Source organism: Betta splendens, chromosome 15, assembly GCF_900634795.4.
Source record: "Betta splendens chromosome 15, fBetSpl5.4, whole genome shotgun sequence".
Taxonomy (NCBI): Eukaryota; Metazoa; Chordata; class Actinopteri; order Anabantiformes; family Osphronemidae; genus Betta; species Betta splendens.
This window is the reverse complement of record NC_040895.2, coordinates 9,046,869-9,071,783: the sequence shown is the minus strand read 5'-3', so window position 1 is coordinate 9,071,783 and position 24,915 is coordinate 9,046,869. Positions and strand designations below refer to the sequence as shown.

The following is a 24,915-nucleotide window of genomic DNA, read 5'->3' as shown; positions in this document are numbered from 1 at the left end:
TGAATCATTTAACTTACCACTGGTGGCATCTGTTTAAGGTCGATTTAAAAAGAAAAATACAATACTGGTAATTGGATGCATGAATTGTGCGTTTTATAACGATGATGATAATTCTGTCGATGAAAAACAAAACTTTTTTGAAAAACAATTTTACATTCCTAATTATGTTTAAACGATGACCAAAACACAAATGTTTCCACTCTCATTCCACATGACAGTGAGGCTGATAGTTAATGTTGGTGAACAACATATTATTTATTTATGACAATTCATGCATTAAGGGGCAGCCCATGTCTGATTTGCTTATATGCCAAAATATACATACACAACATAATTAATGTAGTTACTGGCAAACAGTTAATCTTACTGGCAACCGATAAAAGCAATATTTATCAAAATCTCAAATGAGGCCAAAATAATTTCTTTGTAAAGGTCATTATAATCATCATAAATGTACACGTCTATATTTACACGTCAACATAAATTTGAGCACAGAGGAAAAAAAAAATCACAGTTCAGTGTCTAATGAGCTTATTTGCACATGTAATTGTTTTAATCACTACAGCAGGCGTGAAGTGTCACTGGAGCTGTGGTCCATCCCTGCTGCCTCCATAACAATGTCTCCATTATCCTCCCTGAAAGCAACACTTGGCAAAAGAGGAGTGTCCACTGCTGGAGCTCTCGCTGCGGGGTTGGAGACGACGACCACATAGCGGCCGTCGTTCTCGTCCTCCTCGTCCTCCAGGCTCCCGTGAATGTCCACAGTGACCACTGAACGTTCTGCCGCCTGACGGCTGCAAGAGGGCGAGGAGCTGAATACAGGAAGTTCTACAGGAAGCTCAGCAGAAAGCGTTTCCCCGTCGGGGTCCCCTTCAGGAAAGCTGGTGTTAATATAGATGATATCGTCCCTGCTGAAAGACTCCGGAAGCTTTTCCGTCAGCTTTTCCAGCCTCTCGCAGAGCTGGGCGAAGGAAGGTCGGTCCAGTGGGTCGGCCCTCCAGCAGCTGTACATGATCTCATACCTAGACATACAAAACATTTATACATCTCCAGCCATGATCTTTTTTTAAACAAAACTATAGATAAATGTCTGTAAATGTAAAAATCTTAACTCACAACTCATCCAAACAGTCTGGAGGCTGCTTCAGTCTGTTTCCCTCAACAAGGTGGTCATAGATCTCATGGTTGGGGATGCCGGGGTAGGGCGTCATGCCTCGCGTCGCTATCTCCCACATGGTGACACCGAATGCCCACTGCAGAGACAGATTTCACCACTGAAACCTCGGTACCTCACTTATCAGAGTTGCAGCTAGAAGTACTTACCACATCGCTCTTTATGGTGAAGACTCTGTCGGCCAGACTCTCCACCGCGATCCATTTCACGGGCATTTTGGCTATTCTGCCCTGCCTGTAATAATCTCCGCTGTAGATCTTCTTGGACAGCCCGAAGTCGGCTACGCACACCGTCATATCGTCGCGCAGCCTGTGGGAGACGAGTGGCATTCACACATTGGACCCCGGTCCAAAGCGGGCTTCACCTGTCTGTTTCGCTAGCGTACGTACATGCAGTTGCGTGCCGCCAGGTCGCGATGCAGGAAGTTGCGGCCGCTGAGATACTCCATCCCCGAAGCGATGTCGCCCATGAACTTCAGAAGTGTCTGAGTGGGCAAGAACTGCGCAGAACAATGGAACGTTAATACAACTAGCTGAGCATGATAATATTGTGTATATGATGCACATGTTTCAGTCTTTATGTGTTCCGCTACCATCGGACTTTCTCCTAGGCGTGAGCGCAGCAGGAAACTATGCAGATCTCCATACTTCATGAATGGGAGGATGACCATGGGCTTGGGAAAGTGTCCCACGCCCACTTCTAAGCACACGCCTGGAGGAGACAAGTCAGCACACAGATAATGAAGCGCGTGCAGATGGAAGCGAGACGCGCTCCACGTTCCTGCCTCGGTCCTACCCAGCAGCCGGATGACGTTGGGGTGGTTGAAGTCTTTCATGCAGGCGGCCTCGTTCAGGAACTCCTCAATTTCTTTCTGAGAGAAGCTGTCCACTGTTTGGAGGAAGAAAAATGAAGGTAGCTGTATTGTTCCGCTTCTTTTAGAGAACCAGTAAGGCAAGACTTACATTTCATTGTTTTTACAGCAACTTTTTCTGATGTTTCATCCGGTTGTTTTAAATGTCCTTCCACGACGGAGCCAAATTCCCCTGGAGAAAAGCACAAACCCAGTAGCAAATACCTTCACTAGTCCAGGATAAGCAGCACCACATAAAAATGTAGCAAAGAACTCATTATTTACTTTTATTACTGTTTCTTACCCTCTCCAAGAACCTTCCCTATGGTGAGCAAGCTCCTCATAACCATCACATCCTGAAGTTTGGCCTGTAGCTCCTCACTGACGCCAAGGTTTCCAACTGCAGACAGGAGACACTAAGGTCACTGCTGAATGTAACAGCAAACCATGAATGCCTACATAGATATTACTTTATATCTGGACACGTACGTGTAATTTGTATGGCTGAACGATTGTAGGACTTTTGAGGCGTGTACTGAATGACAGGCAGCTTTTCTCCACCTCCAAACAGCCTCCTGCAGAGGGCGATAGAGAGAGGGTTAGAACAGGACAAAGTGCCAAAATTACAGGAAAGTCTCAGTAGAAGTACACACACACGCACACACACGCACACAAACACGCACACATAACGTCATAATGAGAAAGGTTCCTGTCCTGTTTCTTGAAGACTGAGTCACAAACATCATAATAGTAACATTTGGGGGAATGAACTGCTTGTTTTTTGTTTTCTGTTTCAGCAGCTGCAAAGTTATTATTGGTGATTAAGAGGAAGCAAAGGAAGCAAAGAAAACTAAATCAACCCCCCACAGCTAATACCTAATTACTTACAATAGCTTAAATCAAAAGAGACAGACAATATAATCAAACAATGAGCAGGGTTGGTGATTATATCAGAGGTAATTATATCATTGTCATACTCAAGCCAGTAGGTAGAGGTCCTGTTGCGTACACAGATAACCCCCCAGATGATAAGCATCACAACACAGAAGCCAATCACGACGCCCAGCACGATGTAGACGGAGCCTGGAACCTCAGTTTCTGGGCTGGACGATGGGGCCACAGTGGATTCTGAGAGACACGACAATGTGTAGAATGAGGTCAGGTCACTGCAGAAAGTCACATGTTAATAATCGGTTTCCTTTATCACGTGTTTAGTTTTTTTAAATTGTGCTACATGTTTTGGGAACTTTGTGGCTGAACAGCGAGCAATATCTTGTGCAACGTCTCAAATTTAGTTCAACCTCTGTGTCATTTAGGTCGCGTGAAGTATATTTGTTGTTGGTGAAGTGGACAGAGCAGCGATGAAGGAGCTGAAACAAAGGAGCCGCTTACTGTCCCCCGGCACAAAGAGCCAGACCCATGGGCTGGCCATGCCGCTGCCCGCCCCCGTGCACGCCGCCACCGCCACGCCGTACGTGGTGTTGAATTCCTGCACGGCTTCAAAGACCGTGCTGGTGTAACTGTGGATCTGACAACACACAGTCACAAGTGAGGTTAATGATCTGTGATCTAAGCCACTTCCTTGTAATATAGGTCACAGTTGGATGAGCCTTATTTATGTAAAATATGACACTCAGCAACATCACAGCTCCTCCTTTTTCTTCTTTCCACTTAACACACATTTTTAGAAAGTACCTGTTAACTGGCACTCGGTGCAAATAATGAAACCGTCAAGAAAAGAGAAGGACTTTCCGGATGAGCTCGTGCTGCAGTGCGAGGGAGCATGTGACAGACGCACTCTGTGTTTCACAACAGACTTCATCTTCCTCTGCTTCAACGATTTGCTGACACTTTGAAGGCAGCACGTGGCTGGATGTTCTCAGCGAAGCAGAGCCATCACCTCAACCCTCGACCTCAGATTTAAAACAGGCCGTCACACGGGGCGGCACCGCTGCAGCAGGTGCTGCTGAGTCGGGGGGGTTAAACACGTTGCCTATGGGCACATTTCCCGTCAACGGCGCTGTGACGAATCCCCCCCGCGCGATGACATCACAGCACATCGAGGTGCAAAACCCGTTGTGTTCGCATTCCAGGTGTTCCAGTGACTCAAGGCCACGTGTGTAACCAGGAAAAACAGTCCCGTTCCAGCTTTCACATTGTCAGCTTCCTTCCACTACGACACAGACAGGAAGAACGGGAAACGGACTATTGTAGTGGAGACCACTCACACAAGCGTGACTACACACAGACAGCATCATGGAATACGCACACATGTACACACACACGCAGCCAGTACTGAATCAAATGGCTCTGCTTTTGAAAGACTGCACCTTAAAACACGCACATCTGCTAATTGACCCTGTGGTTGAGTGGAAACTCTGTTACACACAGATAATAGGGAAGTTGACCTCGGGTCCGGTTGACAGGACACAGGGAGGATCAAATATTACCAAAACACAACACACATTCCTATAATATTTGTCATACATTTGTCAGGCTTATCAGAAATTTTGCAGAAATGATGTGAGCTTAACAGCTGAATATTGACCACCTACACGAGCCCTGAAGAAAAAAAAACAGTCTGGAGCGGCGCCCACCTTCTTCATCTCTTTCCCGTGCCTAATAGTAACTTCATAACCGCGCAGGATGCCATTTATCTTATCGTCCGGTGGAGGCTTCCACGTGATCACCAGCCACGACTCGTTCAGCTGAACGCTGACGTTTCGAGGATAAACCGAGGGCACTGGCGGAAGGACAAGAAGTGGAGAAGAGCGGGATTAGGTTCATCACACGGTAACGAAGACTTTCACCGCTGTATGAAACAAAATGAAAAGGAGAAGATTAAATTTAGAACTAATTGGTATGTGGCCCCTTCCTGGCACAGCTTATCAGATGCTTGGAAAAATACCCAGCAGTGGCTTCAGGAGGAAATTGAAAACTACTCCACCCAATAGGAACTTTGTGACAGAGGCCACGCCTATTTCCTATGTTTGAGGAAAACAGATTTTGTGGATAGGACTTTCATCTGAGAGGCTGTGTCATTTCAGCATGCAGACTGCATGAAGTGAAGCACCTCCTTCCGTGGTGTTGCTCTGCGTCCACGCGGAGCCCGGAGAAGCTCCCAGCTCGTTGCTGCAGGAGACGCTCAGGTTGTAGCACGTCACGGCCTGCAGCCCCGGCACCTCGCACTGGAACGGAGGCACGGTGACGTTGACGAGCCGGGTGGTGGTCACCTCCCCCTTCCTCCGACTCACCTCCTTGACCTGGGGCCGAACAGAAAGCGCGTCAGGATGCGAGTGAAGACGTTGAAGCCCGGAGGTGAGCGGCTGTGGGATTTACCCTGATGAGGCAGCTGCTAAGAGGCGAGAAGCCGTCATGCCCGGGCGTCCAGCTCAAGATGAACTTATTGGACTGCTTCTCCACCACGGTGACATCAGAGACGCTGCTGGGAAGCACTGCACAACGCAAAAGGACTCTCACGCACTTCCTCGTGCAACATAAGGCAGACGTCAAACAGCCCAACGAGGAGCCGGTCCTACCTTTAATGTTGATGCTCGCTTCCCGGGACGTGGAGACGCCCTTCGTGTTGTGGGCCTCGCAGCTGAAGCGACTGTATCTGTTCACACCTGAACGAGAACAACGTGACAGCTCAGCGGCGGACAATCGGTTCTCAGGGTGAAATGTGGTGAAGCACAAACCACGGGAAAAGAGTCACGTCAGCCTCGGCGGAGAAGTGAGACTGGAATTAGCACAAAAACTCGTTTGGGGACGACTCGCTTCTTTTTTATGTCCCAGGCAGGTTCATGCCGCTCAGAGCGGTGAAGTCATGACCTTTTGCTGGACACAGTACTTATCTGTCAACACACATCTGCCCAGTTGAACCACAACTGGAGCAGCTGCTGAAGAATGGCGCTTTTGTGCTCTGTTTTCCAGTGTCCGTATCTGGGAAACAGCCTGTGAGTGACTACTGGAAGCCGGCTTTCCAGGATGTTTTGTTGACAATCTGCAGAACATCACATCCCCATTATTTTTGCCTTCCTATAAAGCTGGAGAAAGGCTGAACTTTTGAGCCGTTTTACTAAAAAAAAAAAAAAAAAAAGCTATTTAATATCAAAACCCAAGAGTTTTTGGCTAAACCGCGGGTGTTTCCACAGTACAGCGCTAACACGTGCCAGCAGCAAAAGCACAGAGTGTTCCTCCACCCAACACCTACGGACGAGGGTCAGCTTAAGATCAGAGAATACTTGGCCTCATAACGGGAAACATGCAAAAAAAAAAAAAAAAAAAAAACAGACATGCACAGCGGCACAAATAACACATAGTGTATGCAGCCAGCTTCATGTTGTGGACGTCCTGCAGCGTGGATGCTGCAGCATGTAATTAGGGGGTTTAGGAGAGTTCCAGCTCGCCAGATGTCGAGGGTATTTTTTCGCTTTTACACTGCGGCACGACGAACAACCGACATGCAATCCTATCAATTCTCTCCTCCTGCTCGATGCCACACCTCATTATCGTGTATTCTGATGCACCTTTATCTTTTAGGCTTTGCATAATCCAAGTTTAGGCACACATTCTGTACAATAGCGCCGTTCCTGTAAAACAAATGCAAATGTTTGTCTCTACTTTGTTGTGGGGCCTCACGCCTGAGGTGAGCCTGCAGAACAGTGGCTCCGTGCTGTTTTGTTGGTCTACTGCTAGCCTGCACCCCGCCAGCCTCTGTGTCCAGCTCCTCCCTGCTGGGTAGTGGGCCGTCCCGTCAATGAGGCCTTTGTCCCCGAAGCCAACCCCCGAACAGTCCCTCCATGCAGTCCCCCCACTCCTTTTACCGCCCAGGCCCTTGCGCACGCCGGGCCAGAGCACAGCGCTGAACCTTTAACCCCCTCAGCGTTGGTCGGTTTCACCGCGGACTGAGTGCAGACGAAGCGCGTAGCCTGAGGCAGGCTCACAATGAAGGGCTGGAGAATTCAAAGCGGAGCTGCAATGGCTCTAATGAGAAATGTTTACTTTAAAGAGGAAGCCAGGTCGAGGTCAAAGAGAGAGTTCAGTCTGAAATACGCTGGCGGCTGGTTGTATTTCTGTATGAACACGGGGAAGAATCTCGTCTGCTGCAAGACGCTGAGACAGCAGAGATGTGGCAGGATAGAAACTCGCAGCAAATGGATGCTGTGGCCATTATCAAGGCTCAAATGCCCCTTTATCTCTGCTGATGAACGTGTCCGTATTCACACGGGTGTGAGTCCATCAAAAAGAACCCAGTTAATTGGATTAAAAGGGATCGTGGACACGTTAAACGACGTAAACAGGCCAGAGGTTCAAAAAGAAAAGCTCACGTAAAGCAGTTTAATGTGAAAGTCTCCGGCCCCCAGGTTTTATTACAGAGAAAATGACTTCTTCACTTCCTCAAGCAGATATAGGAACCGGTATAAATCAGGCAGCAAGAAGCGCTGAGATCATTTACTGGAGCGCTGGAGAGGAGGAGGGCTTCTTGGCTGGTGTCTTACCTGTAATGGTGTAGGTGCTGGGAGACCTAATGAAACCAGTAAAAGGTGATCCGTCCTTCAGCCAGCGGATCTCAACAGGCTCTGGGGGTCCCACGGCCTCACACGACAGAGTAAAGTTTGCGTCTCTGGTTATGTTCCTGTCCTCTGGTTCCCGGATGAACGTTGGGAGTCCTACACCAGATATAAGATGTATCAGAGCCTTTAAACACACCAAAACATGGCTGACGTCACGCTGCAGCTCACCTTCCAGCTCCAGGACGATGGGCTGCGACTCCACCCTCATGGAGCCGATGTGGAGCCTGCAGCGGTACTCGCCGGCGTCCGCCCTCTGCGCGGGGTTGATGCTGAAACCGGAGCGCACGGAGTCACGGCGCCGCGCGCGTCTTCACGCGCTCGCATTCCGACCTCCATACGTACCTGACGGTGGAGAGCAGCGTCGCGACCCTGTCGCTGGCGACCGTCTGGAGCTCGTTGATCACCACGTGCACGTTGGCGGCCAGGTCCTGGCCGTTCTTCAGCCACGTGATGGAGGGCTCCAGCCTGTCGTCGGGGATGTTGATGGAGCAGTTGAACTTGGCCTCGTGGCCGTCCGACAGCCGGAGGAAGCCCGCGGTCGGCTTGAAGTGGAGCCGTCGGAGCTGATCGGGGCTGAGATACATCCTCTGCCCCGAAAGGGGCCCCGAGTTCCTGGCCGGTCGGTAAAGACGGTCCCGAGAATGCTGGGCTGTTTACAGGGAGACATAGTGCCTTCAACAGCTGCTTCTGCTTTTTATTAGTCACGTTGTGCTTTAAACCGCAGATTTGACATCCAAGGGTCACAAACTTACTTTCAAAATCCTCGCAAAGCCATAAAGTAATATTCAGTGTTTGATTAATCACAATATGGATTTGAAAAATGTACTGAAAACACTCCATTATAATAACTGGTTCAAATTGCTTAAGTGCTTTTAAGTAAAAGCTCAATATAATATGAATAAGTCTAAAGGAGTTTATCATTTTAAATACATAAGCATCAAGCTTTTTGCTTAAGTAGTCTGAGAATAAGATTTTATTATTATTATTATAGACCTTGGGATTATTATTATTAAATAAAATGGCATCAAATCGATGTTTGTTGCATTGTCTCATAAATATTTAAAAGCTGACTAATATAACGTCAATAATATGATGACATCTAGAATATTTCAGCACATATGAGTTGGACTTTAAGAAGTCCTTAGCATCAATAATATATGATCAGCAAATTTACGGTACACAACCAAAGCTTCTTTTCACCGAGGCTGTTTTCTTTACGTCTTTACTGCAGTTCGCCACCACCAAGTCTCAGTTTAACTGTTACTAGAAATAAGTTATAGGAGTCGTTCAGAGCTTTGTGGAGAATCCCTCCACCAGAAAGTTTTCCAACTCAATCACAGACTAAGGTCTGACACTGATACTAATACTGACGTCCCTGAATTCCATCAGTACAAAACAGGCAGCAAAGCATCAACAACTCACCGCTCACACCAATCCCCGCAAGAATGGCCATTGCTGCAAAGAGAAGGCGTCCAGAGGCGCCCGGAGCCTTGTTTGCCATGACGAGGTCCACGTCTCTACTCTGAGCGGCTCCTGCGGCTCGGCACCAGCATTACCCGCCACGGTGAACCCAGCGCAGCTTGTGCAAATAGTTGTTGATCGAGTTTGTTGTAGGAAAAAAAAAAGGTTTGCTTTCCCCCACGTCGGAGGCGGGATCTGATGGTGGGAGGACTGGGTGTAGAAATCCTGCGGTGAAGCGCTCGTTCGTGTGTGCGTGGTTTGAACGCCGCCACAGAAACAACTGGGGTTTACGGTAATGGGAACAAACAGTTGAGAGACGCCGCGCACCGTGTTGTGGTAGATTACGGTAAATTGCTCGCGGTTACGCAGCCGACAACTACGTACCTTTGTACATCCGGATTTCAAAATAAGAGCTTCAGCGGTGCCACGTCAAAAGGAAGCGTTTCTGGATTCCACTCTAGTAATGTAAGTGCCGTAATTTAGAAATAGTAGCAATAAAAATAAGTTTTATTTTAATACGTGTACAATACACAGAACATAGTTCGGCACACACAACCTCTTTCAGCCCCAAATATTTATCTCATTCATTTTATCTCATTTATATTCATCTTGACTTCATGACAATGACCTGGATGCTGAAATAATAATCAAAAATTAATCATGGACCCACAGCAGGGTTTCATGTCATTGTCTTTCCTGCCACAAGAAACCTAAGCCCATTTGTTTGTTAGATGCTATTTGCAACATCCACAGGAACCTAGTATTGAGATGTATCTGTTGAAACCTACTCCTTCAGTGTCTCATCTCTTTATCTTAGTAAAACAAAGGCAGCAGTTTCAAGACTGGAAAGACAGAAACTGTCGCCTTGTTGAACAGGACTGAAAGCCCATAAAAAGTTATCATTATAGTAAAGTCTTACTGATGTACTCATGGAGAAAATAGATATGGAAAATGATTCAATAAAGTGTTCTTGAGCTGACAAACTAATACGTCTAATTGAAAATATATTTTTTTGTACTTTTGTATTTTCTTTCCAACTTGTTTACGAGTTATGTGATTATCCACCACGTTTTGGCTAAAGTAGAAGACTTTCAAATATATATTTTTTATTTTGAAATGTATTTTGTTGCCAGATAAACTTGAACGGCCGTTGGCTTGATCAAAAATTGAATAATTGAAAATGTGAACAAAAATTAATTTTCAGTGCATACCATGACTAATCATTGTAGACAGTCAGATTGTTCCTGTGTTTGTGATCTCAGGTGAGCTCTCTGTCGCCACAGCAGCCAGCCTCACCTCTGCGGGGCATTCTTTGTTGCCGGATGCCAAGTGGCTCCTCATCGCGTTCTCTGAGCCGTAGGCCTTCGTGCGATACACACCGGCCTTTTTACAGCAGCCCGCGGCACTCATGAGCTGGCGTGCGTCCTTTCTGAACGCCTTGGTGAAGATCGCGTACAGGAAAGGATTGGCACAAGAGTTGATGGGGAAGAAGAGCACCAGCAGAATCTTGGAGTTAGTGACTGTGATGAGGGGGAACCCGAAGGCAGCGGAGATGGCAAAAAAGGAGATGGGCGCCATGCAAAGGAAGTCTGTGAAGATGAGCACGGCCATGCGTTTGGCGATCTTAGTGTCGGCGCTTCTTCCCGGAAACTCTGGGTTCCTTACAGCCAGATAGATCAGCACGTAGCACACACACACAACAGTGAAGGCGCCCACGTTGAAAAGCAGGATGATGATGATGAAGGCCTGAGCCGGAGGCGAGTCGATGTCCATGGGCAGGCACATGCTGACTTTGGTGTAGCTGCTGACGCCAACCAGCGGCATCGCACCCATTCCCAGACAGAGGAGCCAACCCGCCGTCATGATGCCCACGGCCCGCGGGAGCCCCATGCGGCGCTCCAGCTGCAGCGCGTTGGTGATGGTGTGCCAGCGCTCCAGGGTGACGGTGCAAAGCGTGTAGACCGACAGCTCGCCGCCGAACACGGACAGGAAGCCGGCGGCGCCGCAGCCCGGCCCCGTCTGCCACTCGATGGCGTGCTGGCTGTAGGAGCCGCGGGTGCGCAGGTCCACGGTGGCGATCATCAGCAGGTAGATGCCGATGCAGAGGTCGGCGAAGGCCAGGTGGCACATGAGGAAGCGGGGAACGCTCAGCTTGTTGCGGCTGGTGAAGAGCACCAGGAGCACGGTCAGGTTTCCCGCGATGGCCAGCACGTTGATGAACCAGATGGCCACCCTGAGGAACCCGAAGCCCGCCATGTCCTCGCAGGGGTTGAAGGCGTCGGCTTCAGGGGTGCAGACCAGGGCTGGCTGATGTCGACAGAGGTCCAGTTCTGGATAGTGGAAATTCACGTCTTCGAAGGGGTCGGCGTCCGTGAAGAAGGGCGGGTCCACAACGTGAGGCGTATCACCTGAGGAGCCAGCGACACGCTGGCCACTGCACTCAGAAGAGGAGAAACAGGAAACGAGAGTCTTCTCTTAAATTGAATTATTTCAACATCTTAGACTTCAAGTAATAAAAGGATTTCTTTACTCTGTTGATGGATCACTGTCATCACAGTAAGCGGAGACGTTATTCCACGCCGGACCTGCTGAGAAGTCCCTGAAATCATGTAAAGACTCGTTCACACATGGATTCGGAAGGATTCTGCGCTTGATTAATCTGCAGTATTCACAGGGCAGGGCACCTGTGGGCGTCCCAGCTCAGAAGGGCACAGCAGTGACTGTTGTAGGTGAGACGGGCCTCGCGCAGGCTCCACAGCCCCTGAAGGGGAGGCAGGCTTTTCAGGGCGTAGGCAGACTGAGCCACCAGCACCAGGACGGACTCCAGGCCCTGGGATGGTAACTTCGTCAGAGCGGTGGCAGAGACGTCCCTGAAGATCAACAGAATGCGATAATAATGACTCCACAAGCCCGACATACTTAGAATTACTCTATTTTTTTATGCTAAACAAGTAACAGTCACTTACAAGACCCCGGGGCCCGTAGCTCCTTTGAAGGTGTCTCTGTGAATCACCCTGAGGTCTCGATTATTCTTTAACACGCTGCACATAAGACTCATGATAAGACTATTAGCAGAAAGCTACTGTAATTGGAATCAATAAATCAGAACAAAAGAAATAAATGTGAGAAAATACAGCTTATCTATCTTTGTCCCATTGAAGGCATGGCCATGTATTTCTCTGATCCCATTGTTGTAAAGGTTCCTGGAATTAATAAAAAGAATAATACATCATGAGGAAATCAGTTTCAACTTGTGTTCTGAGAGGCACGGGTGTCACTCACATTGTGACGTATTCTTTTGTCATTCCAATGAAAGCGTTTGGAGGTATCTCCCGTAGATACAGGTTGTCACAGATGTCTCTGCAAAAGCACCAAAGTTCACGTAAATTAATGTCACTTTGTCGATTTCGTTGTGGCTCTTGCAACAGATGCACTTACAAGATAAACTCAGATTCAAGAGAGTTGATAGAGGTGATGTCAGGGAAGACTCTTATCCCAGTGTTTGATATGCTCCTGTCAACACAAAGAAGGATTTTATGGTTTCTGTTAAGTTATTAGTGTCTGTGAGTGCATGTTATTACTTCTTTACATCTTAAAGTACAAAAATAAGTTCATGAAGTAAAAGCTGTGGATCTGTCATTGTCTCACAGGTAACGGAGCTTTGGAAGGTTGTTGAACGCTCCTCGGCCGATGAGCACCAGGCTCCTCGTGTTCTGGATCGAGCTGCAACGCAAAATAAGGCAGCTGTCGCAACGAGCATCCTATTCCCCACATGTGCTCCAAACACAAGACTTACATTTCAGAGAGTTCAGGAAGGTTGTTAAATGCTAAGGAGTCAATGGTTTCCAGGGTGACACTCTGGGCAATCCCACTACGCAGAAGAAAAGGAAAAGGGTTTCATTCTTTACTGTCATAATATAATAAACACCACTCTGAGACATAATCTGCTACAAATGGTCAATATTTGGCCAAATGTAATAATATTTAATTAACAGTGTTGTTATAACAAACTTGGAAAACAAACATGTATTTTAAGTTATTAATAACAAATGTAACAAACAAAATATTGTGGCAGTTCTTTAATCAGTTGCAATAAAGATCAAGAACGGTACAAAGTGGACTGTACATCTCAGTGTTGGCAGGGTGCAAACAGATACGTACATCCTCTGCACTCTTTTCAATTCCTCAAACGAATGACTGGAAATGGAGTAAAATGGCAAGCGATAGAGAAACCTGGGGAAAAACAGACAAGTTATTACACATGATCAAGATCCTCTAATAAGTGTTGGACGTGCAGCAGTTCCATACGTGCATGAGGCGATAGCCTTGACGTTCACGGACGGCGTGAACAAGGTGTAATTCACTAGAAGAGAGTTCAAGCTTTCCTCCTTCAAGGTTTGTGACAGTGCGATGAACACGGCTGTCTAATATACACTTTGAGGAAACACTATTTACATGTTAGAGAGCATCAGCATCACCAAGAAGGTTTTCAAGGTGTTAAATTAAATACACCCAGACTACAGATAGTCGGTGAGTGCTAGAAAGTGGCACCATCTGTTGGGTGACAGTGTTTTTCGTCATCATTATTACATAGCATCAAAGTGACAGAGCCGACATCCCACAGCTTAGACTTGGGTTTAATAGGCCACTGGATGGGCCGTTTGCTCTCACGTGAACGCACCACGGCCGATTGTTTTGCGCGTGACTCAAACAGAAACGTTGAAAGGGTGACATCTGTAAACCCTCGTTAACGTCAACATTAATCAACCCGTTAAACGAGCGAGCGCCCGAGTGAATCCTTGGGTCCGTGCGTAAAAACGCCGCGTAAAGAGTGAGCTGCGTAATTTCTTTGCCATATACGCTAAAACAGGCAAATGCGTCCGATCACACAGGTATTAGATCCACCTCCAATGCGCGTTTCAGTCAGAGTAAATAACTAAATAACTGGTCAGGTGTGAACTTACAGTCTTCTATCCCTGTGGCCCATCATCACAGCTGACCCCTCTGTCACATTGTTACACCTGATCGTGCTGGACAAACAGCGGCAGATCCTCGGGCACACGAAGCACGTCGCGCACTTGCATCCGTAGAAGGAAAAAAGCGAGAGAAACGAGAGCAGAGGCAGCGACGTCCACATTGCCGCCGCTGTGTGGAAAACGCCCAAACGCACAGGATCCGGGACGTCCACTGAAGGCTGCGCGTCCAGACACTGAGCCTTCCCCAGATGTGACATGTGATGATGAGTTTTATCCTTCAGCGTAGAACCTCAGCCAGCTGATGCTCAACTTGTGATCAAGTTCTTCCCTTCGGTTCAAATTACAGCGAAATGAAACACGGTGACATTTTGGGATTTTTTATCGACAGAATCATTCACCGTGAAACGTTCGTCGACTTTAAAAGTCGATTGTTTCTTTCAGAGTGGAGGAACTAAATTAATATAAGAAACAGTTGCTAAAAACTGATAATGGGGTTTAGTTAAGGGGGGCAAACGTCTAATATTCATTTATTATCCATTCATTTAATATGGCTCTATATCAAAACCTAACTTAAAGTAATAAAGGTGCGCAAACAAATGACCAGATATGTTCCAGATATACTGATGTGTGATTTGAAGTACATCATATATACGTTTTTTGTAAATCTCATAGTTGTGTCTTACAATAAATGGGGTTCAACTACTGTGAATGTAATGGCTGAATATTATAGTTAATTTATCTTAAGGATATCATCTCATATAATGAGGTATTCATGGCCCCTGGTTTATTTTAAATGTTTTTGTTAACTCTTGTATCTGTAATTGTTGCTTATTTGAAACTAATTAAAATAAATGTTTGTACTGACATTTACACAAAAAGCCAAGTCACAGACTGTCTCTTTAGCAGGACAGTGTGACCCCAAGTACAAAACCTCCCTCCCATAACACTATCTGATTTGGCTCCATGTTGTGTAGCTGATAAAGACAAGGCAACTTTACATAGCCTTGATAGACTAAACGTTAAGACTCAGTCTTAAGCTTAAAGAAAGTCTTACCTTCTATGACACACGTAACATGGAAAACATGGCAGAGGAGCGATGAAGGACTTGAGCTGAAAAAAATGTCAGCACAAGCTACTGTAATGTGTATACCCTTCATAGTCAGTACTTGGTAAGTCCTTCAAACCCCAAAGGAACTAATCTGAGGCCTCAGAGGCGCCTAATTGAGTCCCCGTGGGGTTTAATTAGCAATTACCTAAAAATTAGAACTGCAATAAAGTCAAAGTAAATAAGTTAAGAACCAGTACCTTCAAAAATGTGACACTTCTTTTAGGAAATGCTGGTATTTAGCTAAGCGTCCACTGGGTGGCGACAAAACAACAGTAATAAAACACAGGACGCCAAGAATTACACATTACACATAAAAAGGGAATATAACTTAATAACAATAAAAAATACATAGTAAAACTGATTTGTGACAAAAATTCAAGCCCGTGAATATTAATAAAATTATTAATTGAAATATGAATTAGACATAATTGAAATGTTTTCATTATTTCAATTAATATTTTTCATGAATGTTTGTCACAAATCGGTTTAACTATTTATTTTTATCTCGTGGCGTCCGCATTATCGATACCAGTTTCACACACTAGTTTATGAAATAGCCCTGTCATTTCCCACAGCCCGGAAAGGCAACACGAGCTCAGTCGAAGTGAGTTGCGTAAAGTTACCAACTGATCTGCGGTCTGTTTTCTTTTCGGCCGTCTTTAGAGCTTTTGCCTAAGTGGATGCGAACGAACTGCGTGCGGATCAGCAGTGACAGGAAGTTTGGTTCAGGAAGTCAAAGTGGCTGCAGCGGCGATAACAACTAGCAGTTGGTCGAGCAGCAGCCAGAGACGCAGGAACATTCAGCCGTAAAACCATCCACGTCGCCCGGAACGATGGAAAAGCTTCGCCGTGTGTTAAGCGGCCGAGAGGACAACGAAGAGCTGGGTCTGACCGCGCAGGTAAGCTAGCACTTAGCGCGGGCTGCTAAAGCTAACGTCGCGTCGGTGGCTCTGACTGAGTGACAGCAGCGAGTTCGGCTCCGCGTCGCTTTTCACGGTGTCGCGGTGAAAACAGCGTCGTGTTGTTGATTATTGCATGATGTCGTTTGTTACTAGTTTGTTACAAGCTGTGCTCTCGTTCTGTAGCTTTGCTAACACTGTTAGGTAACATGAACTTCAGCCACAGAATGATTATAGACGATAGTTGCTCCTTTAAAATGATCTATCATGTGGTTTCATTTTTAACATAGCATTTTTTACATTTGATTTGTTTGTTTATTTACACTGACATGAACTTTAGCCAAATAATGATTATAGTCAATAGTCGCCCCTTTAAAATGATCTCAACTATCATGTGGTTTCATTTTTAATGTAGCATTTGTTACATTTGATTTGTTTGTTTATTTACACTTTTTCACGCGTTCGCCATAAGGAGGAAATGAGGTAAGGGCTGTTGCTGCTTTTGAACGTCTTGCACATGTAAAGTTTAACTCATGTCCACTTGTGCTCTGATGCATTCGGTTCAATTTAAAGGGAATGCTGTTACATAGCCTGTTTGTTGTGTGTCTATGCGTGTTTGTGTTGATCATAATACAGCGGAATACAGCCACCCTAGATCATCACCAGGGTTCTTGTGGGTCTTTCCAGGGGTCATAAAGTTTGTTCTGTGACGTCCTCCCATTGTTCCCACCAGGTCCTCGATGCCAGCACTCTCAGCTACAGCACCAGGGTGAAATGGTTCGTCATATGCTTCGGCGCAGGCATCGCGTGCTCGATACTCGTGAGTGTCGCTGTCTTTAATCAAAGACCGTCTTTCTCTCCATCAGGAATGCATAGCGTTAGTGAACGCCTTATAGCGTTTTGCATGCGCTAAATTCCCGTTCTGATGTGATCTGCTTCATTACACACACCATCTTGCACTTGCAGATTGAAGTTAACATTAACGTTTGCCACTTTAATAAGTAGAAGTGGATTAGTTGATATCTTCGAACGGTTCAATTTCTACTGTTAAAGTGAAATGACAGGAAGTCCTGACACAGACACAGGGAAAAATCCGTTGACGAAGCTCCAAACAGCCTCTGCTCCCGAGCTGGTGATGAAATTCATATAGAGAATACTGACTCTGTCAACTGCACAGCCTCTTCATGTTTCATTCTTTCATACATTATTAAGTGAACGTATTTGTCCTTGCAGTAAACGGCAGCACTCAAGTAAAATGTAAAAGCACCTTCTTAAATGAAGTCATAGCTGTGATCCTCTCTGTTGTAAACCACACCAATGTGTGTCACCAGTCTTCTGTGAAATAGACCCAGATGATGAACATGGTGTGGATTTGAATATTGAAGGCAGCAATTCTGGACTAATGCAGCAGAGGGAGCCTGTTTTTAGCATTAAAACTTAATTCCTCTGTCTTAAATCTTACCGACAGGATGTTTGCCTACCTTTTCTTTTTTGTATCAGTTTATGTGCGGTGACATTATTTTACTGTATGTGGCTGATAGAGACTGTATTCCTGTTTTCCCAGGGTACAGCTCTGCTGTTCCTTCCAAATGGATTGAAGCTGTTTGCTGTCTTTTACACAATAGGGAATATCTCAGCTCTCGCCAGGTAACTGTCATCCCACGTTTGAAGGTTCCGACATGTTCTTCACAAAGTCTTTATTACATGTAACACCTACATACACAGCACACTTCCCAGAATAGAACAAAAAGTATGATTGACACACCCTATTGCAGTCATCCTTGGCATAGCTACACTTACACATAGCTACACTTATTTTACTTTATTATTTATATATATATGTATATGTATATATAAATATATACATACTTACATCCATATTGTAATAATTGTTTTAAAGAAGAATTGTAAATTTACAAGTAATTGTATAATTTCTGATTGTCAAGGGGTAAATATTGCTAGATCTCCTATCATGTGACTACTCATGCAGTCCCTTAGTCTAATTATATGCTTCCTTAAGGCACTTGTTAATGATAGAGGCAGTGATGAGTGTGAACACACTGGCTAAGTCTCTAAGTCTCTACGATTTTGTTTTGCTTTCTGTTTTTTTGTGCTTCCTCTTTATTGTTAATTTTTGTGAGAGCATACTGTATTGAGAAAGAAATTTGTCTTTTGTGTTGAAACAACAGCAGGTTACTACCACAGTGACAAGTTTGTCATTACTGTGCCCTCACAGAGTAGTAAAACATAATGTGATAATTTGAGTCTCTGTTTTCAGATATTGAATGTTTAGGACATTTAGATGTGATTGAAACTGTGCCAACCTCTGCTTTCATGACCTTGGTTATCAATACAGAGACTTTTTTTTATTTTAAGGTTGCATTAGCTATATTTCACAAGCTTTGGTTCCATCATTTTAGCCCTAGTAACAGAGGATTTGTCAAAAATAGCTGTCAAGATTTAAATAATGATAACAACAAAATTATATCTAATAATAAGACATATTTTGAAAGTGTTTTTAATTTTTGTATGCATCTTTAATGAGCAGTGTCTGGATTTAGCCAAGCACTTTACTTTATTACACCTACAGTAATTAGGTTTGTAGTTCTACTGCAGCGTGACAGACAGGTCATGTTTTGCCGGGTTTGTTCTTTTGTTAATTACAGGGTTTGTTAGAGACTCTGTACTGCAGTACAATATTAATTTCATATCGTAATAGGATTATCTTTGGTGTCCACCATCAGATGTTATTTTAATCTTTTGTCAAATTAAATTCAATTCCTCGTCCGGTAAACCAATAAAACCCTGCACGGAATGCGATTAAACCACACTAGCTTTGAATAATTGAGTTTGGCTGGGATAAAAACCGAACACTCATGCAACAGCGGGCGACATACCTGCCTCTGACTAATCTGCAGTACAAGTGATGGTGTCTCAAAAAAAAAAGCATCTCTCTCACTCATCATCTCACAGCAAAGCTGCAGCAGGAGCCTGCGTCAGCCGACTACTTTTGTCTGGTTTAGCACATCTGACGCTCCACAGACTCCCTGTGCCCACGTAGCTCCGCTGAGCCCAGAGCTGCGTGCCTCGTCAGAGGGGAAAGCCTTTGTCTCGTTACATTCACTGACGTCACACGTGAATCATGTAGGAGGTTGTAAATGTGTGACTGGCGCTGGGCATGAAACACTCAGCTCTATATTTGCCGCGTGTACTTTTCATTTGACTATGGCGTCACTATTCAGGTCCGCTACTGAAATCAGATAGTGATTCCTAAACCCAGTAGACCATAGCAGTAGGAGGATACTACACTGATTGTGTATAGATTATAGAGTGGGCTGAGGCGCTTTTCTTAGTAGTTGCCATTGGCACAATAATTGTGTTCTGTAATAATGGCTCAGTGTAGCCGCTGATGTAAGTTGTTTCTTTCTTTTGTTCTTCCCAAAGCACCTGCTTCTTGATGGGACCGCTAAAACAGTTGAAGCGCATGTTCGAACCAACAAGGCTGATCGCCACCATTGTGATGCTGGTAATGAAACGATGCTCTAATGAATCCTCCTCAGCACCTATCCTGCTTTTGTTTTCACAAATATAGATAGATATAATAGAGTTTATAAGATGGACCTTATGATGTTTCAAGAGACGAAGCCACTGATTTGTGTGAACAGTCTTTCTTAGTGTTAGAATTGTCCGATAGCAAACATCACTGTGACATCCAGGAAGTCACCGTTAACATAAACTCATGCTAACAGTTCTTTGCTTCTCCATCAGCTCTGCCTTGTCTTAACACTTTGTGCAGTATTTTGGGTAAGTCGTAGTTTTAGTAGTTTCAAAGTCTGATACTGTACATTGTTACATTCAGTAACACTTTGCATTTTGTTTTGCAGTGGCATAAAAGGGGACTGGCCATCCTCTTCTGTATAATGCAGTTTTTGGCAATGACATGGTAGGTGTGACCGGGCGGCCTTAGCCATCTCAGCCTGTGTCTGTTCATTTACGCATCAGCCACTTACACCTACTCAGATGAATCCATCGTTCCACTACAGAGAACCTTATTCCAGCTGGTCTGAATAATTCAAAGCTTTTTTTTATTTGTCGTTCATGAGAGAATTCTGAATTATAAATCAAATCAATCTACATAAAGCATGTGCTGCTAAGAGCTTATGCTGTGCAAATCACTATACATAAATCCATAAAATCCATACTCATGTGCACATATCCCTACACATTCATGTGCTGCTGAGCAGTCAGCAACACGTCCTTGATGGGTTAAATCGTCTACTAGTAGGTACCAGTGCCACTGTGGTGGGTCATGGTGGTTCACAGCAGTCACAGTGCAGACAACCTTTTGTCTTGTATAGTGTTTTGGGAGGTAACTCTGCTCGTGTTCTGCTTGTGCACTATTGTATAGAATGTTAGGTTACGACTTGGCAGTGAATGATGTATTAACGTGTGATGAGGATCAGCATGTCGGCGCATGTTTCTTCATTAAGCGGAACGTATTTCCACTGAAGCATCAGAGACGTCTGCTGTGCTAATGTGCTTGGAAACGTAAACGGCCCGGAGCTCGAGGGACGGCGCAGGCGATTGCAGCGCATCACTGAGCAGGACTGTGTCTGCGGCCGGTCTTCACTGCTTTTTGCACCTACATATAGTACATTCGCAGAGACGTCTCCATGGCAACAAGTCACACATTCCACGTTCCTTCCTAACAGACTGGGGGCATAGTGCACTCCCACGCGGGCGCTCGGACATCTGCGTCAAGGTGATTCTGGGAACGAGGCGCTTCCACTGACCCACACACTGAGGTCCAGTCCTCAGGCTGAAATCTGTACAATCATCATATGACATCAGTTCAAAATAGAACAGATGAAGCCAGACAGTCAAGGAAAATTATTTATTCTTAACTTGGTTATTTATAATATTAACTGAAAGAATTTGATCAGTAATCTGTTTAGGGGTTTCCTGTTAACTGCTGTAATAGGATGACAGTCATGCTCAGGCTTAGACTCTGGTTAATGATTGAACTGTTACCAGATTCCATCCATATTTTAAAGGGTGTCTTCAGCTTCAATCATTTCCAGTATTCCAGTAAGAGTTGATGTTTAGCTTTAGCGTAGCAGAATGCTATAATCCGTATAGATTAATTAGTGCACAGATTAGAGTCTATCTGGTCCGTTCTCAATCATGTTTAATCTGTTTGCCGTGTGTCATCAGAAACTACGCTCCAATGGTTGTTATCGGATGGATGCTTTTAAGATGTTTTGCATTTCAGTGTGTTGCTTGTTAATTCCCTTGATTGGTTGGTATGCTTTTATTTCAGGATTATCACAAGGTAACAAAGGCATAATGTCCATTAATGATCAAGGAGGGTTTCTAGGGTTTGTTAAGATCCCTCTTATGACTTGTTGCTTAAACAGAGGAACACGTCTTCCAAATAAACAGCCACAGTCTCCTGATTGTTGTTGTTTTTTTCTCTTCCAGGTATAGCATCTCTTACATTCCATTTGCCAGGTAAGATGCTCTTTTTGTTGTGCTGTTGAGTTTTGTGTTTTTTGCAGTGACTCCTATTTAAAGTGTAAAAGCTGTCTTTAACCAGGGCCGTTATCTCTCAGTAAAAAGGAAACTGCTGCCACACACACCGAGCTGAAGGGAACACTTTGAGTGTCCCTCCATGGAAAAACATGTTTTTATTTATCTCCCCGCGCTGTTTGCCTCCACCATATGGCTGTAATCCCCCCTACTACTCATGCAGGCTCTGTGTCGAGCAAATGGCAGCTTGTTGTTTCACACTTCTCTGTGCTCGAGCCCTGTGACGTTATTCGCCACATCCGTAATGTCCAAATCAAATCAGCGCTTACAGAATAAAGCCCTTGCAGACAGATTTACCAGAGTATTTTCCTCAATGTAGCTTTTACATTATTTGTGATGAGCTTATGTTAAGCTCTGTAGGGATAGAAAACAATGCAAATGTTTGATTAGATGCAGACCTAAATAAACTGTCCAGCATCGAAGAGATAGTCTGTCTCATGGGTACGGTTCTTGTCTTTGTTGTATATAACCCAACAATTATACCTATCTACAGACAGACCTGTAATTTCACCCCCAGTGCCATATTTTACATGATCCACTCCACTCAGGTCTTCACCGTTTGGTCCTCTACCTCTTGCTTTTCTTGAAGCCGGACGCGAGGTGTGATGTTGTTTTGTCAGTCCAGCTGTAACAGGGCTCTGTCTCCTAGGGACCTACCCCGAGCCTAATGCACCCCCCCCCCACCCCCACTAAGTGCCTCGTGTATTTGGGCAACCTTATAATCCGTCCTGACAGCTGAGAGACATCCCACAACCACCCCAGGCTCCCCCTCCCCCCACCGATGCTAGCAACAATACTAAGCTGAGACAAAAACCTGTTCTAGTGCCACTGCTCCCAAAATAAATTCCTCCAGAGAAATTCAAATGTAGGTGCTACTTCTTGAGCTGGTTTAACATCCTAGTGATTACTGATATGACTGTTTAATATTATTTTTCCTTAATGTCCCCTCGTTAAGCTTCTTACTTTAATCCGTTTTTCCATTTAATTTAGTCTTGATCATTTAGCTCTCTATTGTTTGGCACGTTGTTTCTGAGCAGCTGCATGTTTGACCTCCGACCTTCTATCCGTGACACATTAAACAGCATTAGACTGCAGCCTCTGCCTATACCTGAGTGTGCCCAGTGTCCTGAGTAGTCACAACACCACATGCCCATGGCCGTGATCCTTTAATGTATTTTACCTGGTTGCCTATTAATAGCCACTCACACCTACTGAGCCAGATACCAAAACCTGCAGCATGCGTACTTGCCACAGCGCCCAAAGGCTACTGTATAATTGTAATATAATCTATGTTTAATGTTGTAATATCTAATTGGGTGGGAAGTGCCTCTAGGGCAGGTAAAAATAGCAGCAAGCCTTAAGTCATCGTTCAGAAACACTGATTGTATGAGAGCAAGAATATGGGGATCCATTTCTGTTTATTCACTGGAGGGTTGAGCAGATCATTTGTCGTCCGCTGTCCTTTTCTCCTCCATCGTACCACTCTTCGCACCGCTTATGACCCCCCCCCCTCTCCTCCTTTTAACCTTGACGGGTTTCACACCTCCTCCACTGAAATTCCACTGTGGCGGCAGAAGAAGTCTGCATAGCAACACACCGATGGTGAGAGAGCAAACGGTATGAAATGGGAAATGGTGTAGGCAACGGTCTGTGGTTGTCATGGAGACCGCTCGGGTTGCATCATCCCTCAACACAGGGCACCTGAAGAAAGGAAGCCCCCATCGCTCTTAATGTGTGGTGCTTCCCTGCCAAAACACACTTAGTAATTCATGACGAGCCCCACCCAAATCGTCACAACAAAGGATGGAACTGCTTTTTTTGTCACGTTTAATTCTGTATGCTCGACCAAACTGCTCCTGCTGGATTTTATTTATTTTTTAGTGTGCTGTTTTACTCAGCAGTCATATTTTTCCTTGCATTTGTTTGTCACTATTACTTAGACTCCTCTGTTTTTCACAGGGATGCGGTGATGAAATGCTTCACGACTTGTATCAGTTAGACACATTTGTGTGAAGATTGGGCCCAATCAGTCTATTGCAAGAACAGCAAAACTGTAAATTTTACAGTTGCCTTGTTTTTACACTATATCTTTTATCTTTTTGCTGTGAATTCTTGCTCAGCTACTTTAACTGATCTCTTACTATAATCAGATTTTATTTTTTATTGCTTTTTAAATAAGGTAAATTGGTGCCTTAATATATTTAAATATGACTCTGTATTATGAAGGTAAATGATTTAAGTTGACAGAAACAGGCCTTGTTTTATTGACCGAACCCACATCTTTACATTTTTAACAGTGTATGATTCTTTGTTGTTCTGTTTTTTTTTAATTTTACACAAAGCTTATTAAATGAATTCTTACACATGTGTTTGTTTGTGATACACATCTTTTCCTGGTTCTCAAATGATCGTATATATGCAGCCAAAGTAAAAAGTTTTTTTGTTAGTCATTACTGTGTATTTGAATGCATCTGCTCCCCTTTAGTTTAACAAATTAGACTTAAAGAGCATCTTGTTTGATTTCCTGCCAGATGCAGCAATGACCCTGTTAATTATGCTTTTTTGAGCATTGTGAGTCTAACGTGACCTAATAACCCACTATAGCTTGCACGGGCTCCCTATATTACTTCAGCCTCATAGCCTTTGAGGATGGAGTTGTCATGACAACCTCCTCCAGGAGATTCATAACCTCTGCCTACCCCCCATCTGTGCTGCAGATGTTCACATTATCCTGATGAGAAGGTGTCTTTCATTGTACACCTTGCCCTGGCAGTCAGTCATGAATATATAATGTTGAAGAAATGTAAGACACTTTTAGCTGTCAGACTCTGCATTTAAGGCTTTTATAGGGTGATTTAAGATATTCAAATATCCTCACGTCATCCTTTGCCAGCTGCACAATGTGCTCAAGAACTTGCTTTAAGGCTTTCTCTGTGCTGGATGTTATTAAATAATTGTGTTGAGGTTTCGTAGTGCAGCCCCCACATACTTTCATTAGATGCTTGTGTAACATGCTTGTGGATTAGCTTTGACAATCTCCCTCCAGTACTTGTTCAGCTAACTTCGCAGAAACAAATCCCTTCGAGCGTAATCTTAGGGATAAAATAATTCTGATGAATGAAAGCAGTGTGCTTGTTTTTGCCATCAGTTTTCATCACCCGCTACTTTCGGATTAAGATAAAGTTTGGAGCTGAAGAGGAAGTGGGCTGTTTATTAAGCGTGGCCCAACTGTTTCCTCCTTTTCTTGCTAATCCATTGTCATCATATCGTGAAGCTGGATCC

At 44.7% G+C, this 24,915-nt stretch overlaps 3 protein-coding genes across 3 annotated transcripts; 1 reads left to right on the top strand and 2 right to left on the bottom strand.

Moving 5' to 3' along the window:
- Window positions 1-71: 71 nt before the first annotated feature.
- Window positions 72-9,331, bottom strand: mertka (c-mer proto-oncogene tyrosine kinase a). Its single transcript, XM_029175309.3, has 19 exons — window positions 9,023-9,331; window positions 7,943-8,249; window positions 7,769-7,869; window positions 7,526-7,696; window positions 5,564-5,650; window positions 5,364-5,479; window positions 5,098-5,287; window positions 4,622-4,767; window positions 3,417-3,552; window positions 3,002-3,152; window positions 2,514-2,599; window positions 2,329-2,424; window positions 2,137-2,217; window positions 1,970-2,062; window positions 1,767-1,885; window positions 1,564-1,673; window positions 1,324-1,483; window positions 1,117-1,253; window positions 72-1,022 (listed from the first exon to the last, which is right to left on the bottom strand). The coding sequence occupies exons 1-19, from the start codon at window positions 9,099-9,101 to the stop codon at window positions 560-562; spliced, it is 2,829 nt and encodes a 942-aa protein (XP_029031142.1). The 5' UTR covers window positions 9,102-9,331; the 3' UTR covers window positions 72-559.
- A 200-nt stretch (window positions 9,332-9,531) lies between these two features.
- lhcgr (luteinizing hormone/choriogonadotropin receptor) lies at window positions 9,532-15,664 on the bottom strand. Its single transcript, XM_029175335.3, has 11 exons — window positions 14,026-15,664; window positions 13,223-13,294; window positions 12,858-12,932; window positions 12,710-12,784; window positions 12,500-12,574; window positions 12,344-12,421; window positions 12,196-12,264; window positions 12,028-12,102; window positions 11,746-11,931; window positions 11,592-11,660; window positions 9,532-11,495 (listed from the first exon to the last, which is right to left on the bottom strand). Exons 1-11 carry the CDS (start codon window positions 14,292-14,294, stop codon window positions 10,295-10,297), a joined length of 2,244 nt encoding a protein of 747 aa, XP_029031168.1. The 5' UTR covers window positions 14,295-15,664; the 3' UTR covers window positions 9,532-10,294.
- Window positions 15,665-15,828: 164 nt separating this feature from the next.
- Window positions 15,829-24,000, top strand: sft2d1 (SFT2 domain containing 1). The gene is made up of 8 exons (XM_029175420.3): window positions 15,829-16,044; window positions 16,778-16,864; window positions 17,609-17,691; window positions 19,489-19,570; window positions 19,813-19,848; window positions 19,929-19,987; window positions 21,526-21,555; window positions 23,593-24,000. Exons 1-8 carry the CDS (start codon window positions 15,979-15,981, stop codon window positions 23,630-23,632), a joined length of 483 nt encoding a protein of 160 aa, XP_029031253.1. The 5' UTR covers window positions 15,829-15,978; the 3' UTR covers window positions 23,633-24,000.
- The last annotated feature ends 915 nt before the right edge of the window (window positions 24,001-24,915 follow it).

What these genes read in the sequence shown, in the direction of transcription:
- mertka (XM_029175309.3), bottom strand. Translation starts at nt 9,101, where the DNA reads ATGGCAAACAAGGCTCCGGGCGCCTCTGGACGCCTTCTCTTTGCAGCA. An exon ending in TTCAGCCATACAAATTACAC is followed by an intron (nt 2,425 to 2,513) that starts GTACGTGTCCAG and finishes TCCTGTCTGCAG; the next exon opens with TTGGAAACCTTGGCGTCAGT. An exon ending in CAACGTCATCCGGCTGCTGG is followed by an intron (nt 1,886 to 1,969) that starts GTAGGACCGAGG and finishes TGTCTCCTCCAG; the next exon opens with GCGTGTGCTTAGAAGTGGGC.
- lhcgr (XM_029175335.3), bottom strand. Translation starts at nt 14,294, where the DNA reads ATGTCACATCTGGGGAAGGCTCAGTGTCTGGACGCGCAGCCTTCAGTG. An exon ending in CTTGAATCTGAGTTTATCTT is followed by an intron (nt 12,422 to 12,499) that starts GTAAGTGCATCT and finishes GTGCTTTTGCAG; the next exon opens with AGACATCTGTGACAACCTGT. An exon ending in GGGACAAAGATAGATAAGCT is followed by an intron (nt 12,103 to 12,195) that starts GTATTTTCTCAC and finishes TCTTATGTGCAG; the next exon opens with CGTGTTAAAGAATAATCGAG.
- sft2d1 (XM_029175420.3), top strand. Translation starts at nt 15,979, where the DNA reads ATGGAAAAGCTTCGCCGTGTGTTAAGCGGCCGAGAGGACAACGAAGAG. An exon ending in AGCTGGGTCTGACCGCGCAG is followed by an intron (nt 16,045 to 16,777) that starts GTAAGCTAGCAC and finishes TGTTCCCACCAG; the next exon opens with GTCCTCGATGCCAGCACTCT. An exon ending in TCGCCACCATTGTGATGCTG is followed by an intron (nt 19,571 to 19,812) that starts GTAATGAAACGA and finishes CTTCTCCATCAG; the next exon opens with CTCTGCCTTGTCTTAACACT.